Source organism: Falco peregrinus, chromosome 4, assembly GCF_023634155.1.
Source record: "Falco peregrinus isolate bFalPer1 chromosome 4, bFalPer1.pri, whole genome shotgun sequence".
In the NCBI taxonomy this organism is placed as follows: Eukaryota; Metazoa; Chordata; class Aves; order Falconiformes; family Falconidae; genus Falco; species Falco peregrinus.
In genome coordinates, this window is record NC_073724.1 from 44,598,967 (window position 1) to 44,617,534 (window position 18,568).

At 39.7% G+C, this 18,568-nt stretch overlaps 1 protein-coding gene across 1 annotated transcript in view; it reads left to right on the top strand.

Annotated features, from left to right (window-relative positions):
• ERG (ETS transcription factor ERG) overlaps nt 1–18,568 on the top strand; it is a 109,920-nt gene that overhangs the window by 86,251 nt on the left and 5,101 nt on the right. Inside the window, 7 exon segments of the mRNA XM_055802495.1 lie at nt 3,968–4,119; nt 7,024–7,227; nt 8,186–8,266; nt 10,322–10,393; nt 16,537–16,605; nt 16,955–16,998; nt 17,000–17,012. Of these exon segments, the coding sequence (XP_055658470.1) occupies nt 3,968–4,119; nt 7,024–7,227; nt 8,186–8,266; nt 10,322–10,393; nt 16,537–16,605; nt 16,955–16,998; nt 17,000–17,012 (635 nt within the window).

An 18,568-nucleotide genomic window follows, 5' to 3' on the forward strand; every position in this document is an offset into this window, starting at 1 on the left:
CAGTGGTGTTACAAACTGGGAGAGGAATCTGTATCCTATAGGGCAGTGTTATGGTTTGTTCACTACAACGTCACAGAAAAAAGTTCAGTGTGTCCTCTGACTGGACCAGCCATGGACTGGGTGGGGACCACGCATATAAAATTCTCCAAAGATGTCCTTCCACCACTGTACACTCCTGAGACCCCTTTTCTATAAGTAGCCACTGTAAGGAAGTTACCCAAGCTGTGGTTATTAAATAAACTTATAAAGATACATAGTGATTTGGAGAATAATTTTTTCTCATTTATTTACCTCTGAAATTCAGAAACATTTGAGGGCTTTATATGATGGGAATGCCACAGAGATCATGTAAAATTTTGCTGATTCCTGATCGGTGTTTCTCTGACACCTTGCATTTTAACACAACACAGGTGTTTTATGTCACATGGAGAAAATAGTAGCATAGTAAAGAGGAAAAAATGTGTTTCATACACTTATTTATGAACTTACATCTGCTTTCATCACAGTCAATGTTTGGCAAGACTCCAATCAGCTTCAGTAGGAGTGGGTGCTAAATTTAACTGTCAAATCAGCTTGATTCTAAATAGTCCTGAATAAAAGCAAGGCTTCCAGGTCCAAGACCCATGGAGGAATATTTTCTTCGACAGACATTTATCAGCAATCAGAGCTGAATCAGCTCAGGAATGGACAAAGTGCTCTTGGGTAGCGTGACTGTAGTTTTTCCACATTTTTTTTTTTTTTTTGTAAATTCCAGGTGTAACACAGTATATTTACAAAGGGTAAAAATAACATGCAGCTGTGAAGAAAAATATCTCTGGTTTCATTTCAGACCTGGAGCTGAGGATGAATCACTGCAAAGCTGCACCCTTTGCACTGGGCACACTTTTCTGAAAGCTGCTTTTCCACTGCCCCTGTTCCCCTGGTGGTTCAGAAATAAAGCAGACTCACAGAAAGTCCTAAAAAAAGCCTTTGCAGACAATCACTCTCTTGTTTTTCTGGGCACTAAAAATACCCTTTTCTAGTGTCTGCTTGCATTTTCAGTTTTGCTTTCTATACTGTAGAAGTCCGTTCCAGCCATTTGAATTAAGCCTTGGTTCAGTGGTATGCATAAGCACATGCTCAGTTTGAAGTACCTGAGTAGTCTGTTAACTCCCATGGAGCTGCTTAAATGCTTGAAGTTAAGCATGGTCTTTTAGAAGATTTGCTGAACCGGTGATTTTCTTGTCCACCCAGTAAACTAATGGGACAAAACCCTTGACCATCTGCTTCTGCATTTTAATGAAAAGTTATGACTTATTTATGATCTTCTTCCCCACCCCCGTCTGTTTGTATTCAGATCAGAAAACCAGCTCAGAAGCCCTGTCAGGTTGCCAAAAGCTGTGTGCTACTGCTGGATCTCTCACATCATTTACTGTTCAGTGTTTACAAGAGTGTCTTTAATGCACAATTGCCCATAGAAGTGGTGTAGGCTAATACTGATATGATATTTCATGTCAGCAGCAAGACTTTGATGTGCATATATCCTAAGTTCCTTTTCACAGAAAAACAAAACAAAGTAACTGTGCCACTTAAGCCAAAGGATGCTGCTAGCTTTCTGTTACCCAAAGACATCCCTAAAAAGTCAGTGAATGCACCAAATGGTTCTTCCTTTTGCCTTTGTAACATAGCTGACCTTGGGAATCAGGGTGGGCATCTGCACAGGTATAAGGGCAGGAGTTGGGGGATGTTTCCAAATATACATGATTTAGTATGCAGGCTCACTTGTGCATATATGCCATTTGTATTTGTTAAAGGTAAACAGAAAAAGCCAACATTTTAGTCACAAGCAATCATTACGAAAGCTCTTTTTCAACTTGTTTACGTCTGAAAGGAAATGTTACTTTGTTTTACTGTTTAGACAGAAATAAGCTGCATCCCAGAATTATATTCAGAGATATGTAGTGGGATAGAAAAGTTAAACCGGAGAGAATAATGCCCAGGTACTCTGGTTCTGAGAGGAAAGGCTAAATTCACCACCACTCAATGACAGGCAAGACCATGTGCTGACTGTATCTTCCCTTGTGGTTATTTTTCAGTCCTGTGGATGACAAAGCAGTTGTAAGACCTTTACATAAGGCAGATTTCATATGTAATATGTTATGCAGCACCCAGAATATCTTATACCTGAAAAAGGTATGTGAAGCCAACATTTCCCAGACAGCATTCAAGGCCATGTTCCTTCTCCTAAAGAAGATGACAGTACCCATTGAATGGTTTCTGTGACACATCTTATTTTTAAACTGAAAGCCATCGACAGTTATTTTTTTAAAAAATGTATACATTAACACAACATAGTAAAATTAGCAGTAACATGGCACAGAAAAAAATGGATATACATAAAATGTACTTTCAGTATTTAAGATGCATACTAATTCTTTTCAGCTTTGCAAGTTTTAGTTATTTTTTGAAACAGATGTGAGAATTTTAATGGCATTACTTCCTGACCTATGGCAGTGCTGAGCAGTCAACTCAGCCAAGTCACTTGGGCACTAGATAAAATATCTGCCACATCCTTTTGACTTATGTTGAGCAGACAGTCCAAACTGTATATTATTTTTCCTCTCCTGTCCTCAAACAATAGCAAAACTCCTCTGGGAAGGAACCTGTATTTTGACCACTGGTGGGCTTACAGTGACATTACTGCCCAACGCTTGCAGCAAGAGCTGGGATTTCTAAGCTGGGGAGAGCAAGAGGCTCTGGGTAAAACACATTTTGTGGGGCAGGGGACAGATCCTGAAACATGCTTCCAGAGTCTGGGTCTTGGAGGGTCTCTTGGTTCTTTAGTCTACAAAGTAGTTGGTTTGCAAGAAACCAAAATGGAACATTGCAACTTGACTTGCTGCCTGTTCAGTAAGACCATAGTACAGTTTCAGGAGTTAAATGGCAGGACTAAAAGAAAGCTTGTTAGTAATGTAGTATCACTAAAGAAACCAAAACCCAGCTAACACCCTCCTTCCCTTGCCAAACAGCCCCTTTACATTTAAAGGTATTCCCCGTGGCTCTGTGCTTTGTTTTGATTTTTGTAACAATTATTCTCTCTCTGATGAAACACGTTGTAGACATTAAATTAAGGGACAAATATGTCTGTGTCTGCCAGAAAGAAAACTGTGATGCAATTAAAATGCCATTAGGGAACCCCCTGTGGGATGTTAAACCTAAAGACTCTATTCAGAAAGCAAAGCCAAAATTAAAGAGGTGTCTGGTTGCAGATCCTCTGCAGATTTCCATTTCTTGACTACAGTTCCATGGAGACTGTGTTATTCAGGAGCTGAAAGGTTTTTCCAGTCATGCGTGTGGTATTTTGAATCATGGCTTTGGCAAATGTTCCTTTTCTGTAAGCCATACATAGAAGTGTGTCTACATTGCAAGTTATAAAGTGCAACAGAGCGTGGCCCAGATGAAACAGTGACAGCAGTGGAGATGGGAAGCTGTCCAAGGCTTGGACAGCTTGTCCAGGATTGTCCAGGATGAGGCTTGTCCAAGGCTTGGACAATGACAACTAAAAGTAGTTCTCCCTCAGAAGAATTGTGTTAATTGCATCTCTGTGTTTGCTGAGTTGTCTGTGAGATGTTTGGAGAGAGAAGTGCAGCTACTTGCAGCCATCAGGCTCAACAAGCCCATGAACAAGCCCTCCATTCTAGCCCAGTCTCTGGAAATAAATTGTTAGTGTTTATATGTTTGGAGACATATAGAAGCCTGATCCTTTGAAAATAAAAATACATCTATAGTCCATCGAGGCTGGTCATTTTTCCTGAGGCAACTGAATGAATCAACAGAGTCATTGGGTGGTAGGTTCTGAGTTTTCCAATGACAGCCCAGTGCTGGTGCTCAAGTTTCCTTTTTTCCGTTTCATTCAGCATGATTCTTTGCTGAGGGTATTAGTAGGGGCTGGAATAATAATAGAAACACACCTCTGTTCTCTGTCTAGGAATTCTCCTGATGACTGCAGCGTGGCAAAAGGAGGGAAAATGGTTAGCAGCTCAGACAATGTTGGGATGAACTATGGAAACTACATGGAAGAGAAGCATGTTCCACCCCCAAATATGACTACCAATGAACGAAGAGTCATTGTGCCAGCAGGTTAGACTCTTTACACAAAAATTTCAAGGAAAAAAAAATGCATTTCCCCTAAGTCTACTAACATTATTTAAGAAGATTTGGAGAAAAGTGGCAATGTGATACAGATGATCAGGAAGAAAAGAACAGTAATTTCCCAGGGTTATTGAGAAAATGAGCTGAGAAATATCATAGTGAAGCCACCTCCTCAACCTGTTCTTCCTATTTCAGCAGCAGAATTGGCTGATTACAGGCACTCAGATCTTATCTGACTTTTCTAGCTCCTGTTGTAGTATTTCATCCTAAAGTGAACAAAATGAAGAGCCACTTCCATTTCCTAACACCATGGACTAGCTGGGTGCAGAGCATGTGGGAAAGAGAAAAGATCACTGTATCACATCATATCCCTTCAAATATCAAGTGCAGCCTGGCCCTCAGCATGCTAAAAACACTATAGCTTCTGTGAAATCAGTGCATGAAAAGCATTTATCTAGGTTATCCCCTGGGTTTGGGTGGTGTGAAACTTTTTAATAAGTAAATTAACAACTCCACTGCAACATAAGAGCACAATTGAGAAATTCTTGGTTAGATTTGTCAAGCTTGGTTGTGGGATTCAGCAGTTAATTGAACAAGAAGGCGTTCACTCCTGTGTGTCTTGTCCTTCAAACAAACCTGGACCATTTGTTGCCTCAGTTTGCAAAATAATTGGCATGCCTATTTCTGAAGTCAAAGCGTTAGACCATTATGACATATGTGGCTGTTCATAAACTACTGAATATACACAGCCTGGACACAACACCTGAAACCTGCAAACAGAAGAAGAAGTTTTGCTGCTAGTTCCTCTCAAAGAGATGTGCCTATTTGACATATTCCTTCTACTGCTATGTTGCTTAATATTCTTACAGTTTTTCAGTTGCTAAGATATGCAAGAGTACTAACTGTGGCCAATTTTGCAAGCTGTGATTATTTCAGTTATTTGTCAAGATATGTGTGGACAAATACGTTGCAGTATCCTCTGCAATGGTATTGACAGTTCTATTCTGAGGAGGATGAAGTGTTTCTGATTAAGTGTCCTGCCAACTAGAAGCTGACCACACTAAAATTCATGACATTTGAATGTTCTTCTGAAACATTTGTCTTCTTAGTGTTTGGCACTGGCACATTTTTTAGCTCAGCAAGTTCTTTTTTTTCAGTGTATCAGATCACTTTTTCCTCAATGTATTCCTGGAGGTGTGTTTTGAGGTGGATTTGAGTGACATTCAAGGAACGTGATGGTCACAGTCACAGCCTTGCTATTTTGAGGTCCCTAGAAGAAAGGTATGGGTAAAAATCAGTTGGTTTTGTTTGACTGCGACATAGGCAGTGTGCAGCTCATGTGGCAATGTTTAAGAATTAAAAAAGCACAAAATTTACAGTTCCAACTATGGTAACTTTCTAGTTATCATAAATAAGAAGCATTTAAAAATTATAGACGTAATCAAAATGTTTTAGTAAACTTCCTGGTGTTTGGTTGTTTACTTCAAACCAAACTGAATATAGTTGGAATTCTCTTCTGTAGGTGTGGGCAATCTCATTCAGACCCTAGGTGTACCACAAGACTTGAATCCCTCTAGTTTGCTACATATTTGATACCACATGGAGGGGTTCTTTTGTGGGTTTTGGTGCACTTCAGAGAACAGAAAAGCCCTCTGAATCTCCAGAATATTAAATATTCTGACTTGCAAGGGCTTAAAATGCCAAGAGAAGCATCAGAAAGGGGGAGGCACTAATGGGTGATGGCTTGGGACTGAGCAACAGCGTGACAGACTCTGAATAGTTGCTAGAATGGAAAGAGGTCCTCACCTCTTTCAGAGCAGCCTGAACAGCCATCAAAAGGAAAGGAATGACACTGAAGTTAAGCCACAGAAAAGCTATTTAGGCTGTCATTCAAGTCCCAGCCCTTCTATAGACTTTCATGTGATGGGCTACAGCCATTTTTCCTCTGTGCACTCCATTCTCAGCCTTCAGGATATCACAGAATCACGGAGCCATTTAGGTTGGAAGGCACAAACTCTGGAGGAGTTTGGCTCCCCTTGTCTTTAACCTTCTGTCTGCAAAAAGTATAAATTCTTCATGGCAGGAGCTGTTTTCCATTGTGGGGATGAGCACTGCAAGTCCTTAGGGACCTTCATGTTGATAGGTGCTTACTATAACTCAAGAACAGGGAAAAGCAGAATGAAAAAGAAATAAGGAGGAGTTTAGAGGAAAAAAAAAAAAGTTAACATCAAGGATTCATTCAAAAGCACAAGTTGTTTGGCCTTATGTTTTGCTAAAAATCTGGACTAGTTCTTGTTTTTTTCCCCCGATGGTTTTGCCTGTACTTCAGGTAGTAAGTAAAAACCCATGCAGGTATAGCAATGTGTACCAGGACAACAAAGCAGTCTAGGAAAGGAAGTGCAGAATATTTTAGTATGACCCACTCTAGTTTATGAAATAATTAGCTGAATCTGTGAGTGCTTACTTCCACTTGAGTGGAAATTTCACTTGCAGAAAGATACAAATTCAACAGAGAGCTTCAAAATTTGTTCATATACAAGTAGCAGTGCTGTTAGTGGGCTTTCTTAAGTACTCTTCTGCATGGGGACAAAAGCCTATGTTAATCTGTGGATAACAGTGCATAAAAATAACAAGGCAAAAGAACTAAATGGGAGAAAGACCTCAACAGCAGCAGGTTTGTTGTTAATAATCAGAGCTCACAGCTCTTCCCAAATAGTTTTTCACAGTTACTCTCTTTAGCGCTCAACAGGCCAAAGTAATTCCTCGTGTGTCTCCAGCAGTCAGTAAACAGGGGATTAAGGTCTCTCCAGTTTGACTGTGGTCTACATTTATTTTGTACTGGTCCAGCACTCTTCCCTCTCTGTCTAATTTTATGCTTTGTGATACCACCAGATCCTACGTTATGGAGCACAGACCATGTACGCCAGTGGCTGGAATGGGCGGTGAAGGAGTACGGTCTCCCGGATGTAGACATCTTATTGTTCCAGAACATCGATGGGAAAGAGCTGTGTAAAATGACCAAAGATGACTTCCAGAGACTCACCCCAAGCTATAATGCAGATATCCTCCTGTCACACCTACACTACCTCAGAGAGAGTAAGCTGGTTTTCTGTTACTATGGTAGTGGCTACAATCAATCTGTGGTTCATATCAGTCTTAGATTTAACGGTGTGGATACACTCAGCTGGGTTTTCAGATGTCTGTTGCTAATGTTGCTGTTCTTAAGAACATAGCAGGGAGCCTGGTCCAAAGCCTTTTGAGTTTGATGGAAAGATTCCCATTAATTTCAGCAGGCTTTCACTCATGTTCATTGAAGAAAAGAGTTAGGGAATGTTTCCATGTGTCCATCTCGGAGAAAAATCGAATTGAAACCCAGCATATTCATCAGCATACTCTAGGAAGAAAATTATTTGGAATTCAGTGCTAATGTTTTTTCTGGTCACATACTCATTTCTTTTCATTTTAACAATGAGAACGCTAAATGAGAGTGCAAACATTGATTCATAAAGTGAATTCCAGGCATGATTCTAAGGACTGACAGCAGTTTGCTCTACTCTGAATAGGGTCAGGTAGATTTCACTGAATTGAATAAAAGTTCTGTAAATTCATGGGAAAAACAAACAGTCCCTGAAGTCCAAAAGCAAATTACTTGTAGTGCATGGCTAACATTTCAAAGGGAAAGAAGGGACTAGTGAATTCCTGGCTTGAGGGCTTTCATCTAAGCTTGAGGAAATTTTGCAGGTTTGCCTCAGTTTAAAGAAGTTAAAGTGAACATGTTTTTTAAAGAAAAACCAAGCATTGCAACACCAGTGCGGTGCAGTCTTCTCCACACGCACACTGTCAATAATCAGTCAGAAATATGATGCATTCATAATGTCAAATAAATGAATGCCCTAGTTTAAGCTGTAGCACATACACCTCCCTCCAAGCTGCAGACTGAAACTGACTGTCAGTAAACTCACATTCAGACAATCCTGTCAGGGGAAAATATGGTTTAAAAAGATAATTCACTTTTTTTTTTCATTTTGGTGTTGCTTTTTGTTTTGTTTTGTAGCTCCTCTTCCACATTTGACTTCAGATGATGTTGATAAGGCCTTACAAAACTCTCCACGGTTAATGCATGCTAGAAACACAGGTAATGCTGGCACTGCTCCCATTGCTATAGGTCATCTTCTAAAAGCACAGGATTCCTTTTTATGGGTTGCTTGCTAAAAATGGAAATGGTAAATCAGGAGGGAGACAAGCGTATCGTCTCCTTGCTCTGTGTGTGAGTGTTATGCACAGACACACAGAAAAAAAGGTGAGATCATGCAGGGACAGATGATTCAAATATGGTGTCCTTACTGGTAATTTCTTTTGTTCCACAAGAGAATGGGGTCCCTGACACATGATAAACTGTAGGCTTGAGGCCTTTGTCTTGAAGGACTTTTTTTCTCATTCTGTCTCATTGTACTGTCAGATCTACTCTGTGGATCCCTAGAAGGCTGGTGGAGCTCAGAAGTGCTTCAGCACTTGCCTAGGTGCTGTGGGCTCTGGTGAATGGGAACTGTCTCCCCTTTTGTGCAGTATATATCATATAATTCAATAAAATTGCTATTTAGGCAGTTAGCTCATCTCATTTGTCAGCTATATGGGACTTGTGCTGGAAACTTCACTAAGTTTGATGTTGTAATCTCCACTAAGTCTGATCTGAATGTAAAATGGTTTTTGTTAATATTCACCCTTCTGTTAATTTGGCCTAGAAGAGTATTTAGTGTAGGTAGCAGAATAATATAATACATGCCTCAAAAACATCTGTATTTCAGTATATGACTTAAAGTATTTATGAAAATAATTCAGAATACATTTTATCTTGCTCAGTTATGCAACAGAGGATGGCATGGGTTTCTGCATACAGTATGGTATACATACTGATTAAAGATGTTTAGAATATTGCATGATCATGCCTGAGGGTATTAGTTGCCTACAGTGACCAGAAATAACAATTCTTTATGATAAATGAAAAAGATAATACAAAGGATAATGCAAAAGAAAAGAAAAAAAAAACAATGCCTTTTTCATATTTCATTTAGTGTTTCACTGTGGTAAATAGCAGTGAGTTTCCTAGAAAAATTAACTAGATTAGAAGATCTCTCCCCAAGATTAGACATCTGCCACTTGACATGAAGTCCTATGGTGGGCTGTAGGCCTGCTGCAAACCCTACCAAAAGCAACAATAATTTTTCCATTGACTTTGACAGGGTTTGGAATAAGTCTTAAGCCCTGTCTAAAAATAGATGGACTTTGACGGTCTTTTCCATCTCTGGCTTTCCAGATTCTAATTTGCCAAGCAGTTTTCACATACAATTAATCAAGTGCTGTTCAGCAGTTCTATGTGTTATCTTTTTCTGTATTTGTGCACTGACAATGATATTTTGAAATTCATTTCACAAAAAAGAGATTGCTTTTCTGCCATTGGGAGTGTGAATAATATCATGCTGTTCATCAGCATAAGGAAAATCAGTTATTCTGTTGGCATAAGAACTTTGGAGTGGGATTTTGAAAGGACCTCAAAAGAATTAGAAACAGGTTCTTCTTGAAGTCAACAGTAATTGCACAAATCCTTATGACCCTTTCCTGTTCCTAGAGGTGGCCATGAGTAGTTTGTTGATGTAGTTAGAACAATTTCAATGCCTAAGTGAGATACCATTTTCTATATCAAGCTCATTATTTTTAATTTTTTCACTCTGTGAAGAGAATGAGATTTCTGAGGGTCTGACTCAAAGCCAACCAAAGTCTGTGAGAAGATTCCCACAGACGCCAACAGGCTTTGGCCCAGACCTACTTTGGAAAAGATGAACCTGTTTGGGAAGTGCATGCGCTAATGAAGAGAAGGCAAAGAAGTTTTATTTCAGAAGATATGGAACTACCTGCCTGGGTGGAGGTGATTGTGTTGAAGGTAGAAGGGATTCCCTAAACTTGACTGTCTCCTCCCTTAATACAGATTTTGCACAGACTTCTATCCAGTAATTTTAATGGAGTTACACAGGTGCAAAGGCTGTCAGAATTAACTTTTATATAGAACTGTCCTAAGATAGAAATTAGTTACTCATAGTCTTCGTTCAGACACACTAAAAGAGGGAAAATTTCATTGGATTTAGGGACTGTGAAAATGAATCTTTAGGTGTTATGTTGTCTTCTTTCTCTTTAGGAGGTGCCACTTTTATTTTTCCAAATACATCAGTTTATCCAGAAGCAACACAAAGAATTACAACCAGGCCAGGTATGAGCAATGACCACTTTTTGTATACTGTGATCTTGTTCATTTCATCTCTTGAAGTATGTCATTCTTTTTCTCCTTCAACTGTCTTTTCATAAATACTAGGGTATATTTTGAATACACACACATATTTTATACACATACTTTACATATATGTGTGTATATATCACTGTGTAAAGTGAGATGGTTAAATAGAACGTTTAATAAGTCTTTCTCCCACATATCTCTCTTTGAAGCAGTGCTATCTACTGATTAAAGCACAAGAGAATCAGAAGACCTGAGCTTTACTGACTTGTTCATTTTCATTGTCCCAGAGCAGTCACTTTTCAGTGTCCTTCAAGTCTCTGTAAAATGAAGCAAGAATACCCTTTTTTATAATGTTATTTGAAGTATGTTGCAAAAAAGTACATTTCTCCTGCTGTCTACCTTTTATTTATGTTTGGGGCTAACAAACACCACAATATCTGATGGTGAGTTTAAGAGACTAAGTAAAATCAAAACATAAGGAAGTTTTTATTGCTGAAAAGTTTGAAGCCTATGGAAGTATCTTGGGTGTGCTGGTTTGTGAAAGGCTAAAGAGAATAAATAAAGATGAGGACATTGTTATGAAGCTAAATATATTCTTTCTATCAGTCTTCATTACTAAAGATGCTGGAAAAATGCCTAATCTGGACATTCACTTTTCCAGTAGTAAGTGCAAAGTACTGTGAGACAGTGAGTTGCAGCAAAATACTAACTTTAAAGGAAGTCCGTTACCGAGCCAGAGGCGTACATCCAAGTGTTCTGAAAGAGCATACATAGGAATTAACTGAGCTCTTGTGAAAAGATACACTTTCTCATTAAAAACAGAGGAGGCTTTGGGTAGGAAATATTTCATCTTATATCAATGCTCTAGTGTATAATCCAGGACAGTACATACAAGTTACTAATTTATCTACACTTGTATACAAGTGTACATGCATGTCTGTAGATTTGTTAATTGGTAATTAAAAAAAACAGATAGAGAAACAGCTACCGTGCCATTATGTGTTCAAATCCACCTTGCTCAGTTTCTAGGAAAACAAACTCTTCTTCTAGATTTATTAATCTGTAATAGTGAATACAAGGAAGCCACTTATCCGATGCATATATTTGGCATTCGGCTTTCATAAGGCCTTTACCAAAGTGCCCCACAACTATTAAAAATAAAAGTTAAATTAGCATATCATAAGAAACAGATCAATAACGGGCTAATTAACCTGTTATCAAGGCTAAATAATGGACGTGTTATGTCATAGGCACGTTGGTATTCTCTGCCATGATCTGTAGTTAATAATAATTGGAAAAAGGACACAATAAAATTTTGTATAAGACTCAGAGATGGCACATGATTTTGCTATTACTTAAAACCAGAGATTCCTCTAAAGGATCCCTGTTCAGGTGCCCAGAAGCCTTATTTGAGAGAAATGGGCTTGCAGTAAGTTAACAGCTGAAAATACAAGTTAACAAATGCTGTGTAAGATACAAGTTATTTGCATATCTTATGGATTTCAAATTACCCCTTTTTACTTGTGGAAGAATAAGTTAACAGACATCTTTCTTAATGGCACAACGAAAACCACAGCTCTAGTTGTTGGCCAAGGTGAAAAAAAGTAAACAATTGAAGAAATACAGTGGAGGATCATATGGGAAATCTGACCGTGCCATTAAATAAGTAAGCAGTGTGGCCTTGTACAGAAAGCTGTGTGAATCAACCCTTATCAAAAAGGCTATTTGCAGAATAAGAAAGTGCTTAGAGCAAGCCGTAGGAATATGGAACATCTTTTGAACACGTTGAAAGATGCAAAAGTTTGAAATTGTTCAACTCAGGGTCTGGGCATGAGGAAAAATGATATAATTATCAAAATGAAGTGCTGCAGAGCACCTACTTAGTCTCAGTATAAGAAGAAATGATATTCCAAAAAAAGTTAGACATTTTCATGAAACATTAAAGCAGACTGTGGCCCACATGGTCACAGGTTATAGTAGCAACCAGGACTTTTAAATGGCAATGGAGGAATGTGGGCATGAATATGGATGAGAAGAGAAAGCATAGCTATAGAAACAATGACCGACTATGCAATGTATAACTGGATGCCCAAAACTCGAACTAGTTTCCAATGGAAATGAACGTGTAATGTAAGACCAGAGGGACCTGGGTGTCCTGCAGAAAATAACCGTGCCAATTGAGAGGATTTCAGGCAAAGACTTAAATGAGTCTGCTGTGAAAGAGTACTGTTTTATGGGTATGTTTCCACTATACATGAACAAAAGATGGATTTTTTTTATCCCAAGAGACATTCTATGATTTCAACATTTGTTTCATCCTGACTTCTGACAGAAAAATAAAATACTAGCTTTCTCTGAAGTGAGAGGTTCTAAACCACATATCAGACATGTCAAACTCCTTCATTTCAGCGTTTTTATCTACATCACCTTTACAGTGATGCTTACGAAACAAAATACTTTGTCAACATCTTCCTGCATTTACACAATTACTTGTTGGAGTTGTAGTTTGGATGTAGGGTGTCTATTCTTCTGTGTAAACCAGTGTATCCTAACTAAACATTTCCTACAACTAACTATCTTGTGATTTTGAAAGTATTATTTTATCCTTTATAATTCAAAGTTGACAAACATCTTTAAAGTCAGAATTTTCACTCAGAAAAAAAAATACTTTTGTACAGAAATTCAGGTTTCGCGCAAGAAACTATTTTGTTGGCTTATTCCATGACTTTTCTTTTAGTTAAATGTCACACTTCAACTAGACTTCAAAGAAGCTGTACCATAACAGAGCACCCTTCATATCAGAGCAATAGCTGACCCTGGGGAGAATCAGTTGATGACATGAAAAAGGTCAAAAATGGGTGAGGGGTGGGTTGATAATGTTAAATGGGAGTTAGCCAAATCCTGGGGTGCAATTCTGGAGACAGTAATTAAGCATTGCCATTGTTAAGGCACTACAATAGAGAATAGGAAATGAGCAAGCTTGTAATAAACAGCAATGACAAAGGCATATTTCTTTGGTCACCTTTACAACAGAACATGAGGTTTCAGCAAGCCGAAAGTAGTACAATGAAGCTATCAGGAGCTCAGGAAGACCTAATATAGGTTTGTCTACATGTCTCATCAAACAGGAGCATTCCCATCAAAGATCTGACTACGATAAGGACATGTTGTACTAATATTACTTGAATAAGAACAGATCTGCTTATCTAGGACAGCAACATGTTTATCGAGGCACAATACTGAACTAAGAATGAAGTTGGAAATTTGCAGTATTTCAAGAAAATCTGGTAACTGGATTTTTCTTCTAATGAAGAGGGCATAGTCAGAAAACCATCTTACAACGTGTTAAATGTCAAAACAGTTTTCTCACAGTAATAAATTTGTATCAAATATATTTCAAGGCTTCAAGTGCCACTGAGTACAAGCACACAGCATCACACAGCCCTCTCAGTGTACAAGTGTCTAATATTTTGGAGACTCACAAATAGAAGGAGAGGAGAGGAGAGGAGAGGAGAGAGGAGAGGAGAGGAGAGGAGAGGAGAGGAGAGGAGAGGAGAGGAGACGAGACGAGACGAGACGAGACGAGAGGAGACGAGAGGAGACGAGACGAGACGAGACGAGAGGAGACGAGAGGAGAGGAGACGAGAGGAGAGGAGAGGAGAGGAGAGGAGAGGAGAGGAGAGGAGAGGAGAGGAGAGGAGAGGAGAGGAGAGGAGAGGAGAGGAGAGGAGAGGAGAGGAGAGGAGAGGAGAGGAGAGGAGAGGAGAGGAGAGGAGAGGAGAGGAGAGGAGAGGAGAGGAGAGGAGTGGAGAGGAGAGGAGAGGAGAGGATTGGAGAGGAGAGGAGAGGAGAGGAGAGGAGAGGAGAGGAGAGGAGAGGAGAGGAGAGGAGAGGAGAGGAGAGGAGAGGAGAGGAGAGGAGAGGAGAGGAGAGGAGAGAGATTGTGGGTAGAGTTGCACAGCCTAATCACAAACACATACCTTCTGTGTATTCTTTCTCCCCTCTTTGTCTGTAGTCTTTCTGGGTAGGCAATAGAAGAACTGAGGGGGAAAACTAGGTTCCTTATGTCACCAGTATCTCCCTGGCAAGGCTGGCATGGAGGTAGAAAACTGGCCAGGTAAGGCAGGTCTGGAGAAGATACATGCAAGCAGCCCACAGCTAAGCCATGTCCCCCTCTGTACGGACAGAACTCGGAACCCCCTGGAAGCATGACCAGAGTCCTTCTGTATTTTTTTGCCAGATGATAAAGTCCTCAGGCCATGAGGAATCTCTTAACTACAAGAGTTAATAGCAATGTTGTTCTCAATCTGGTCAGGACATTTGTATGTTACAGTGACTCACCTGCACACCAGCATTCTGCTAGGAGATGAGAACTTGTACTTTCCTCCAAGTTTCTGAAGGACAAGGCTGTGGAATAGTTCTCAAGAAATCAGGGGTAAAAGATCACTAGTTATTCAAATGCAATACAAACATAAATTGCATATCTCAGCAAAAGCAAAGTTTTTGATGTATAAGATCCCTGGGAGATGACAGCACTGGCAGTGCCAGTCTTCTTAAGCCAATAGACTAAATAAATTAAAGGCAATTTTGTTGTGAATTTCACATGATTACACTTTATTTCCATTAGATACTTCTGCTCATAGGGCTTGGAAATGGGCAGAGATACATCTGTTCTGCACAGAGCCAGTCTGTGACTGTTTCTTTACTTACTAACTCGTTTCACTTCCAAACGTCATTTCTAAAATAAAGCACCAGCAGTTACAAATCAAATCATCCATACTAACTTGGTTCTGCCAGGTGGGTACTGCTACCTTCCTGATATCCTAGGCAGGCTACATAAGTCTCTGATTTTGGCAGCAATTTTATGCTAATGTGTTAAAGCCAGCCATAGAAAAGTGCTGACAACTGCAAAAAAATTCAAAGGGGTAAACCAGACATTTGAATTTACTAATGTACTTTATGAAGAAAGCTTTTATGTTTTAGTACTTTTTTTGTATGCTAAAGCATATAAATGAAATAGAAGTATGAGTAAGTGAAAGAAAAGGCAAATGAAAATTTAGATACGTAAAGTTGAGAAGCTTGTCCTAAGAAGCAGAAAGAAATATTTAAATGGGGGAAGCAGGAAAAAAGCTATCTACATTTTGGAGCAAATATGGTGTATATACATATATATGCTTAATATTTAAATACGTTCACTGTTTTCACATCTTATGTTTCTAAAGATCTGTAAGGATAGTGCGATGTGAAAGGGAAAGTGAAGGAAAAGGAATTATTAATAATTTGAAATTACTAGTAGAAGGGAAACAAATAAGATTGGCAAAGCACAGCAATCAGTTATTCCAAAAGTTGGATTCTGAATAATGAAAGTGAGATCGGAGGGTGCCTCTGAGGAAGGGAGCGCTTGCAAGCACCAGGAATAATACCATGGGGAGGGCATAATTAACTGTGATGGCAATGAGAGCGAGTTCATACATAAACGTACAGTAGTGGTATAGAAGAAGCTCCAAAAGACAAACCCAAGACTTCGTTGTCTCACATATCTCTACCTATGACCAGGTGGCAGAAAAGGGAACTCTCAAACGCAGCCAATAAAATTTGATTAATCTCAAAGGATGACAGCAACAGACTAGCAAAGAATGGCACATTAAGTTAAGTCTTACCTCCTTAAAAGAAAATACTCTTACATGCTGTAATTGGGAGGGAATGGTACATAGTTTATGCTTAATCTGAGCTCTGACCTCTTGGGGTACTTTTCTTGCAAGACTAGGATAAGTTGTCCATGATGTGCAGTGTGTGTCATTCCTTGGTGTCCTGGATGAAGAAGGGGACCAAAGGGAATACTCTGAGCCTTTGGAAATTATGGACTTTATGAGTGTTTGTACCAGCTATTTCAGTGCAGTTCAGGTATCTAATTAGAATAAACAGCTCTAAAGAGGAATGCAGAGGGCAAGGTGGTACTGTCACTTTTGGAGACAATAAAGACAATAAAGGTTTTAACAAGGAGTATCCTTCCTATTTCAGTAATTTTTCCAATCCAGAGAGTCCCCTAGAAATGTGCCCTTGTGGACGTAAACACTTTATGCCACATCTGCATGAATCAGTGTATTTTTCCTTCACAGATTTGCCATATGAGCAAGCCAGGAGATCAGCGTGGACGAGTCACACCCACCCCAGTCCTCAATCAAAAGGTAAAAAGCACCTGCATATGTCTAGCCTGCGGGCCTAATGCACATCTGATGCAACCTGGATAGACTCTGAAGCAAACCGGTAAGAGCTACCTCAGCATTCAGCTCTGAAGGATTTTTACCTGTGCCTTGGCTGAAAAGCCTGTTATCTGTGTATAGGCAATACTGGGACAGCCACATCCTTGAACTTAGGCTTCATCAAATCTATGTCCATGTAGTCTTATAAAACTAAATCCTATTGAGACCATCATCAAGTGGTTAGAAACAAGAGTTTCAGGCCTGTGATCTATCACAGGTTTGGTGACCAACTTTCAAACTTGAAAAATAACTACCTGGGTGTTTGCATTTTCAGCTACTCAGCCATCATCCTCAACAGTTCCCAAAACAGAAGACCAGCCGTCCTCAGTTAGGTGGGTATAGTTTTGTTTGAAATATGCCTGGGTGTGATGGGGTTTGTTGAACATGCTGAGAAGGACAGCTCTCACCTACTAATCAGAAGCAAATTGCAACATCTCATTCAGACCACTAATGAGATCTCCAGCTGGTGACCACTAAGTCTGAGTTGGCTTTACAGCTGGATCTGACATGAAGGCTCCCATGGCCATTGAAAATTGCTTTTAATAATGTTTAATGGCAGTGACGTCCTTGCAACTGTTAAATAAAGTACCTAGGTAGAGTTTAGGTACCAAGGTGGAAGGTAAGGATGTCAAAAGACCATATACTCCACAGCAGTTGAAATGCTAGCAGTTGGAAAATGTGCACAAGCAAAGAAATGAAAATGTATTACAGCACACAGAAACCTATTTGAATTGGGCTCCTGAAACAGGAAAACTAGAAGGATTCTCAGTCTGTCGGGGAAACTGAGGAGAAAGTAGAAGTTTCAGTTTGTAGACTAGTGGTTTTGTGAAACGGGTACATTTTGTGCTTTCAAAGCAGCTGATCCAAGATGTAGGACTGAATCCCTTATTGTGAATTTGACTGTGTTTTGGACAGGTAGCTAGAAACCACTACAGAGATTCTGAGTTAGTTATGGCTTTTGTTAGTAACAAAAGGGTAGAAGTTGGAAATAAAAGAGATTTGGAGGATATCCTTAGCTCAGAAGACTCTAAGCCTTTTTTTTTATCACATGGACTTCAAAAAATTATTCTGGTTTTCGTTATAGCTAAATAAGACTGTGCACATGATTACATCTCATTAACTCATATGCATGCTGCCTGGGAAGTATTGTGCTGCTTTTTGCCCAAATAGCATTTTATCTATTCTGGCCTTCTAACCATGAGAATCTTTGAAGAAATATACTGATGATTTATGTAAGTCCTTAGGACCGTTTAATGGCTCTGTGTGAGCTGCACAGATTATTTAAATGTATAAGGAATGTAACCTGATTATCTTCTTGGCTGTAAAATTGGCAGCCGTTGGAGAGCAGCTGTCCAGAGACGAGGCAACCTAGTGACAGGGTCATTCAGCGAGGGGCTCCGGGCTTTGCTAGCAGCCCATCGCTTTGGCTTTTGTACGTCTGTCACAGCCTTCCCTTTTCGCTGTTGTACTTCAATTCAGGCCTGAACAAGTTTTCATTTTTGGAAGGAATCCCTTGAGGAAAACATTGAGATGCTACGGGCGTTGCATGGCTGACACAGGCTCTTCTAAAAACCCTAGATGCAAGGTTAATACAGGGGATCCCTAAGTGGATACTAGCGACAAAGAAGAATTGACCCAGCTACATTGCAGAGGTTCAGCCAAGTACTCTCAGCCCTACTCTGGAGGCTCTTTTGGCCCAGAAAGAGTTAGCAGTGGTGGTGGGGAAACGAATGTGGCCTCACAAGAAGAGAGGCTGGTGTCCTTTGCGAAGTGGGCTCTCACCCCATTACCTGTCTGTGCCTGTGGGACCTGGCTTGCTGCAAGAGCTGATAGCACCAAAGGATGCCCTGTGTGTATGTGTACATTATTTAAGCAGGAATCAGGATAC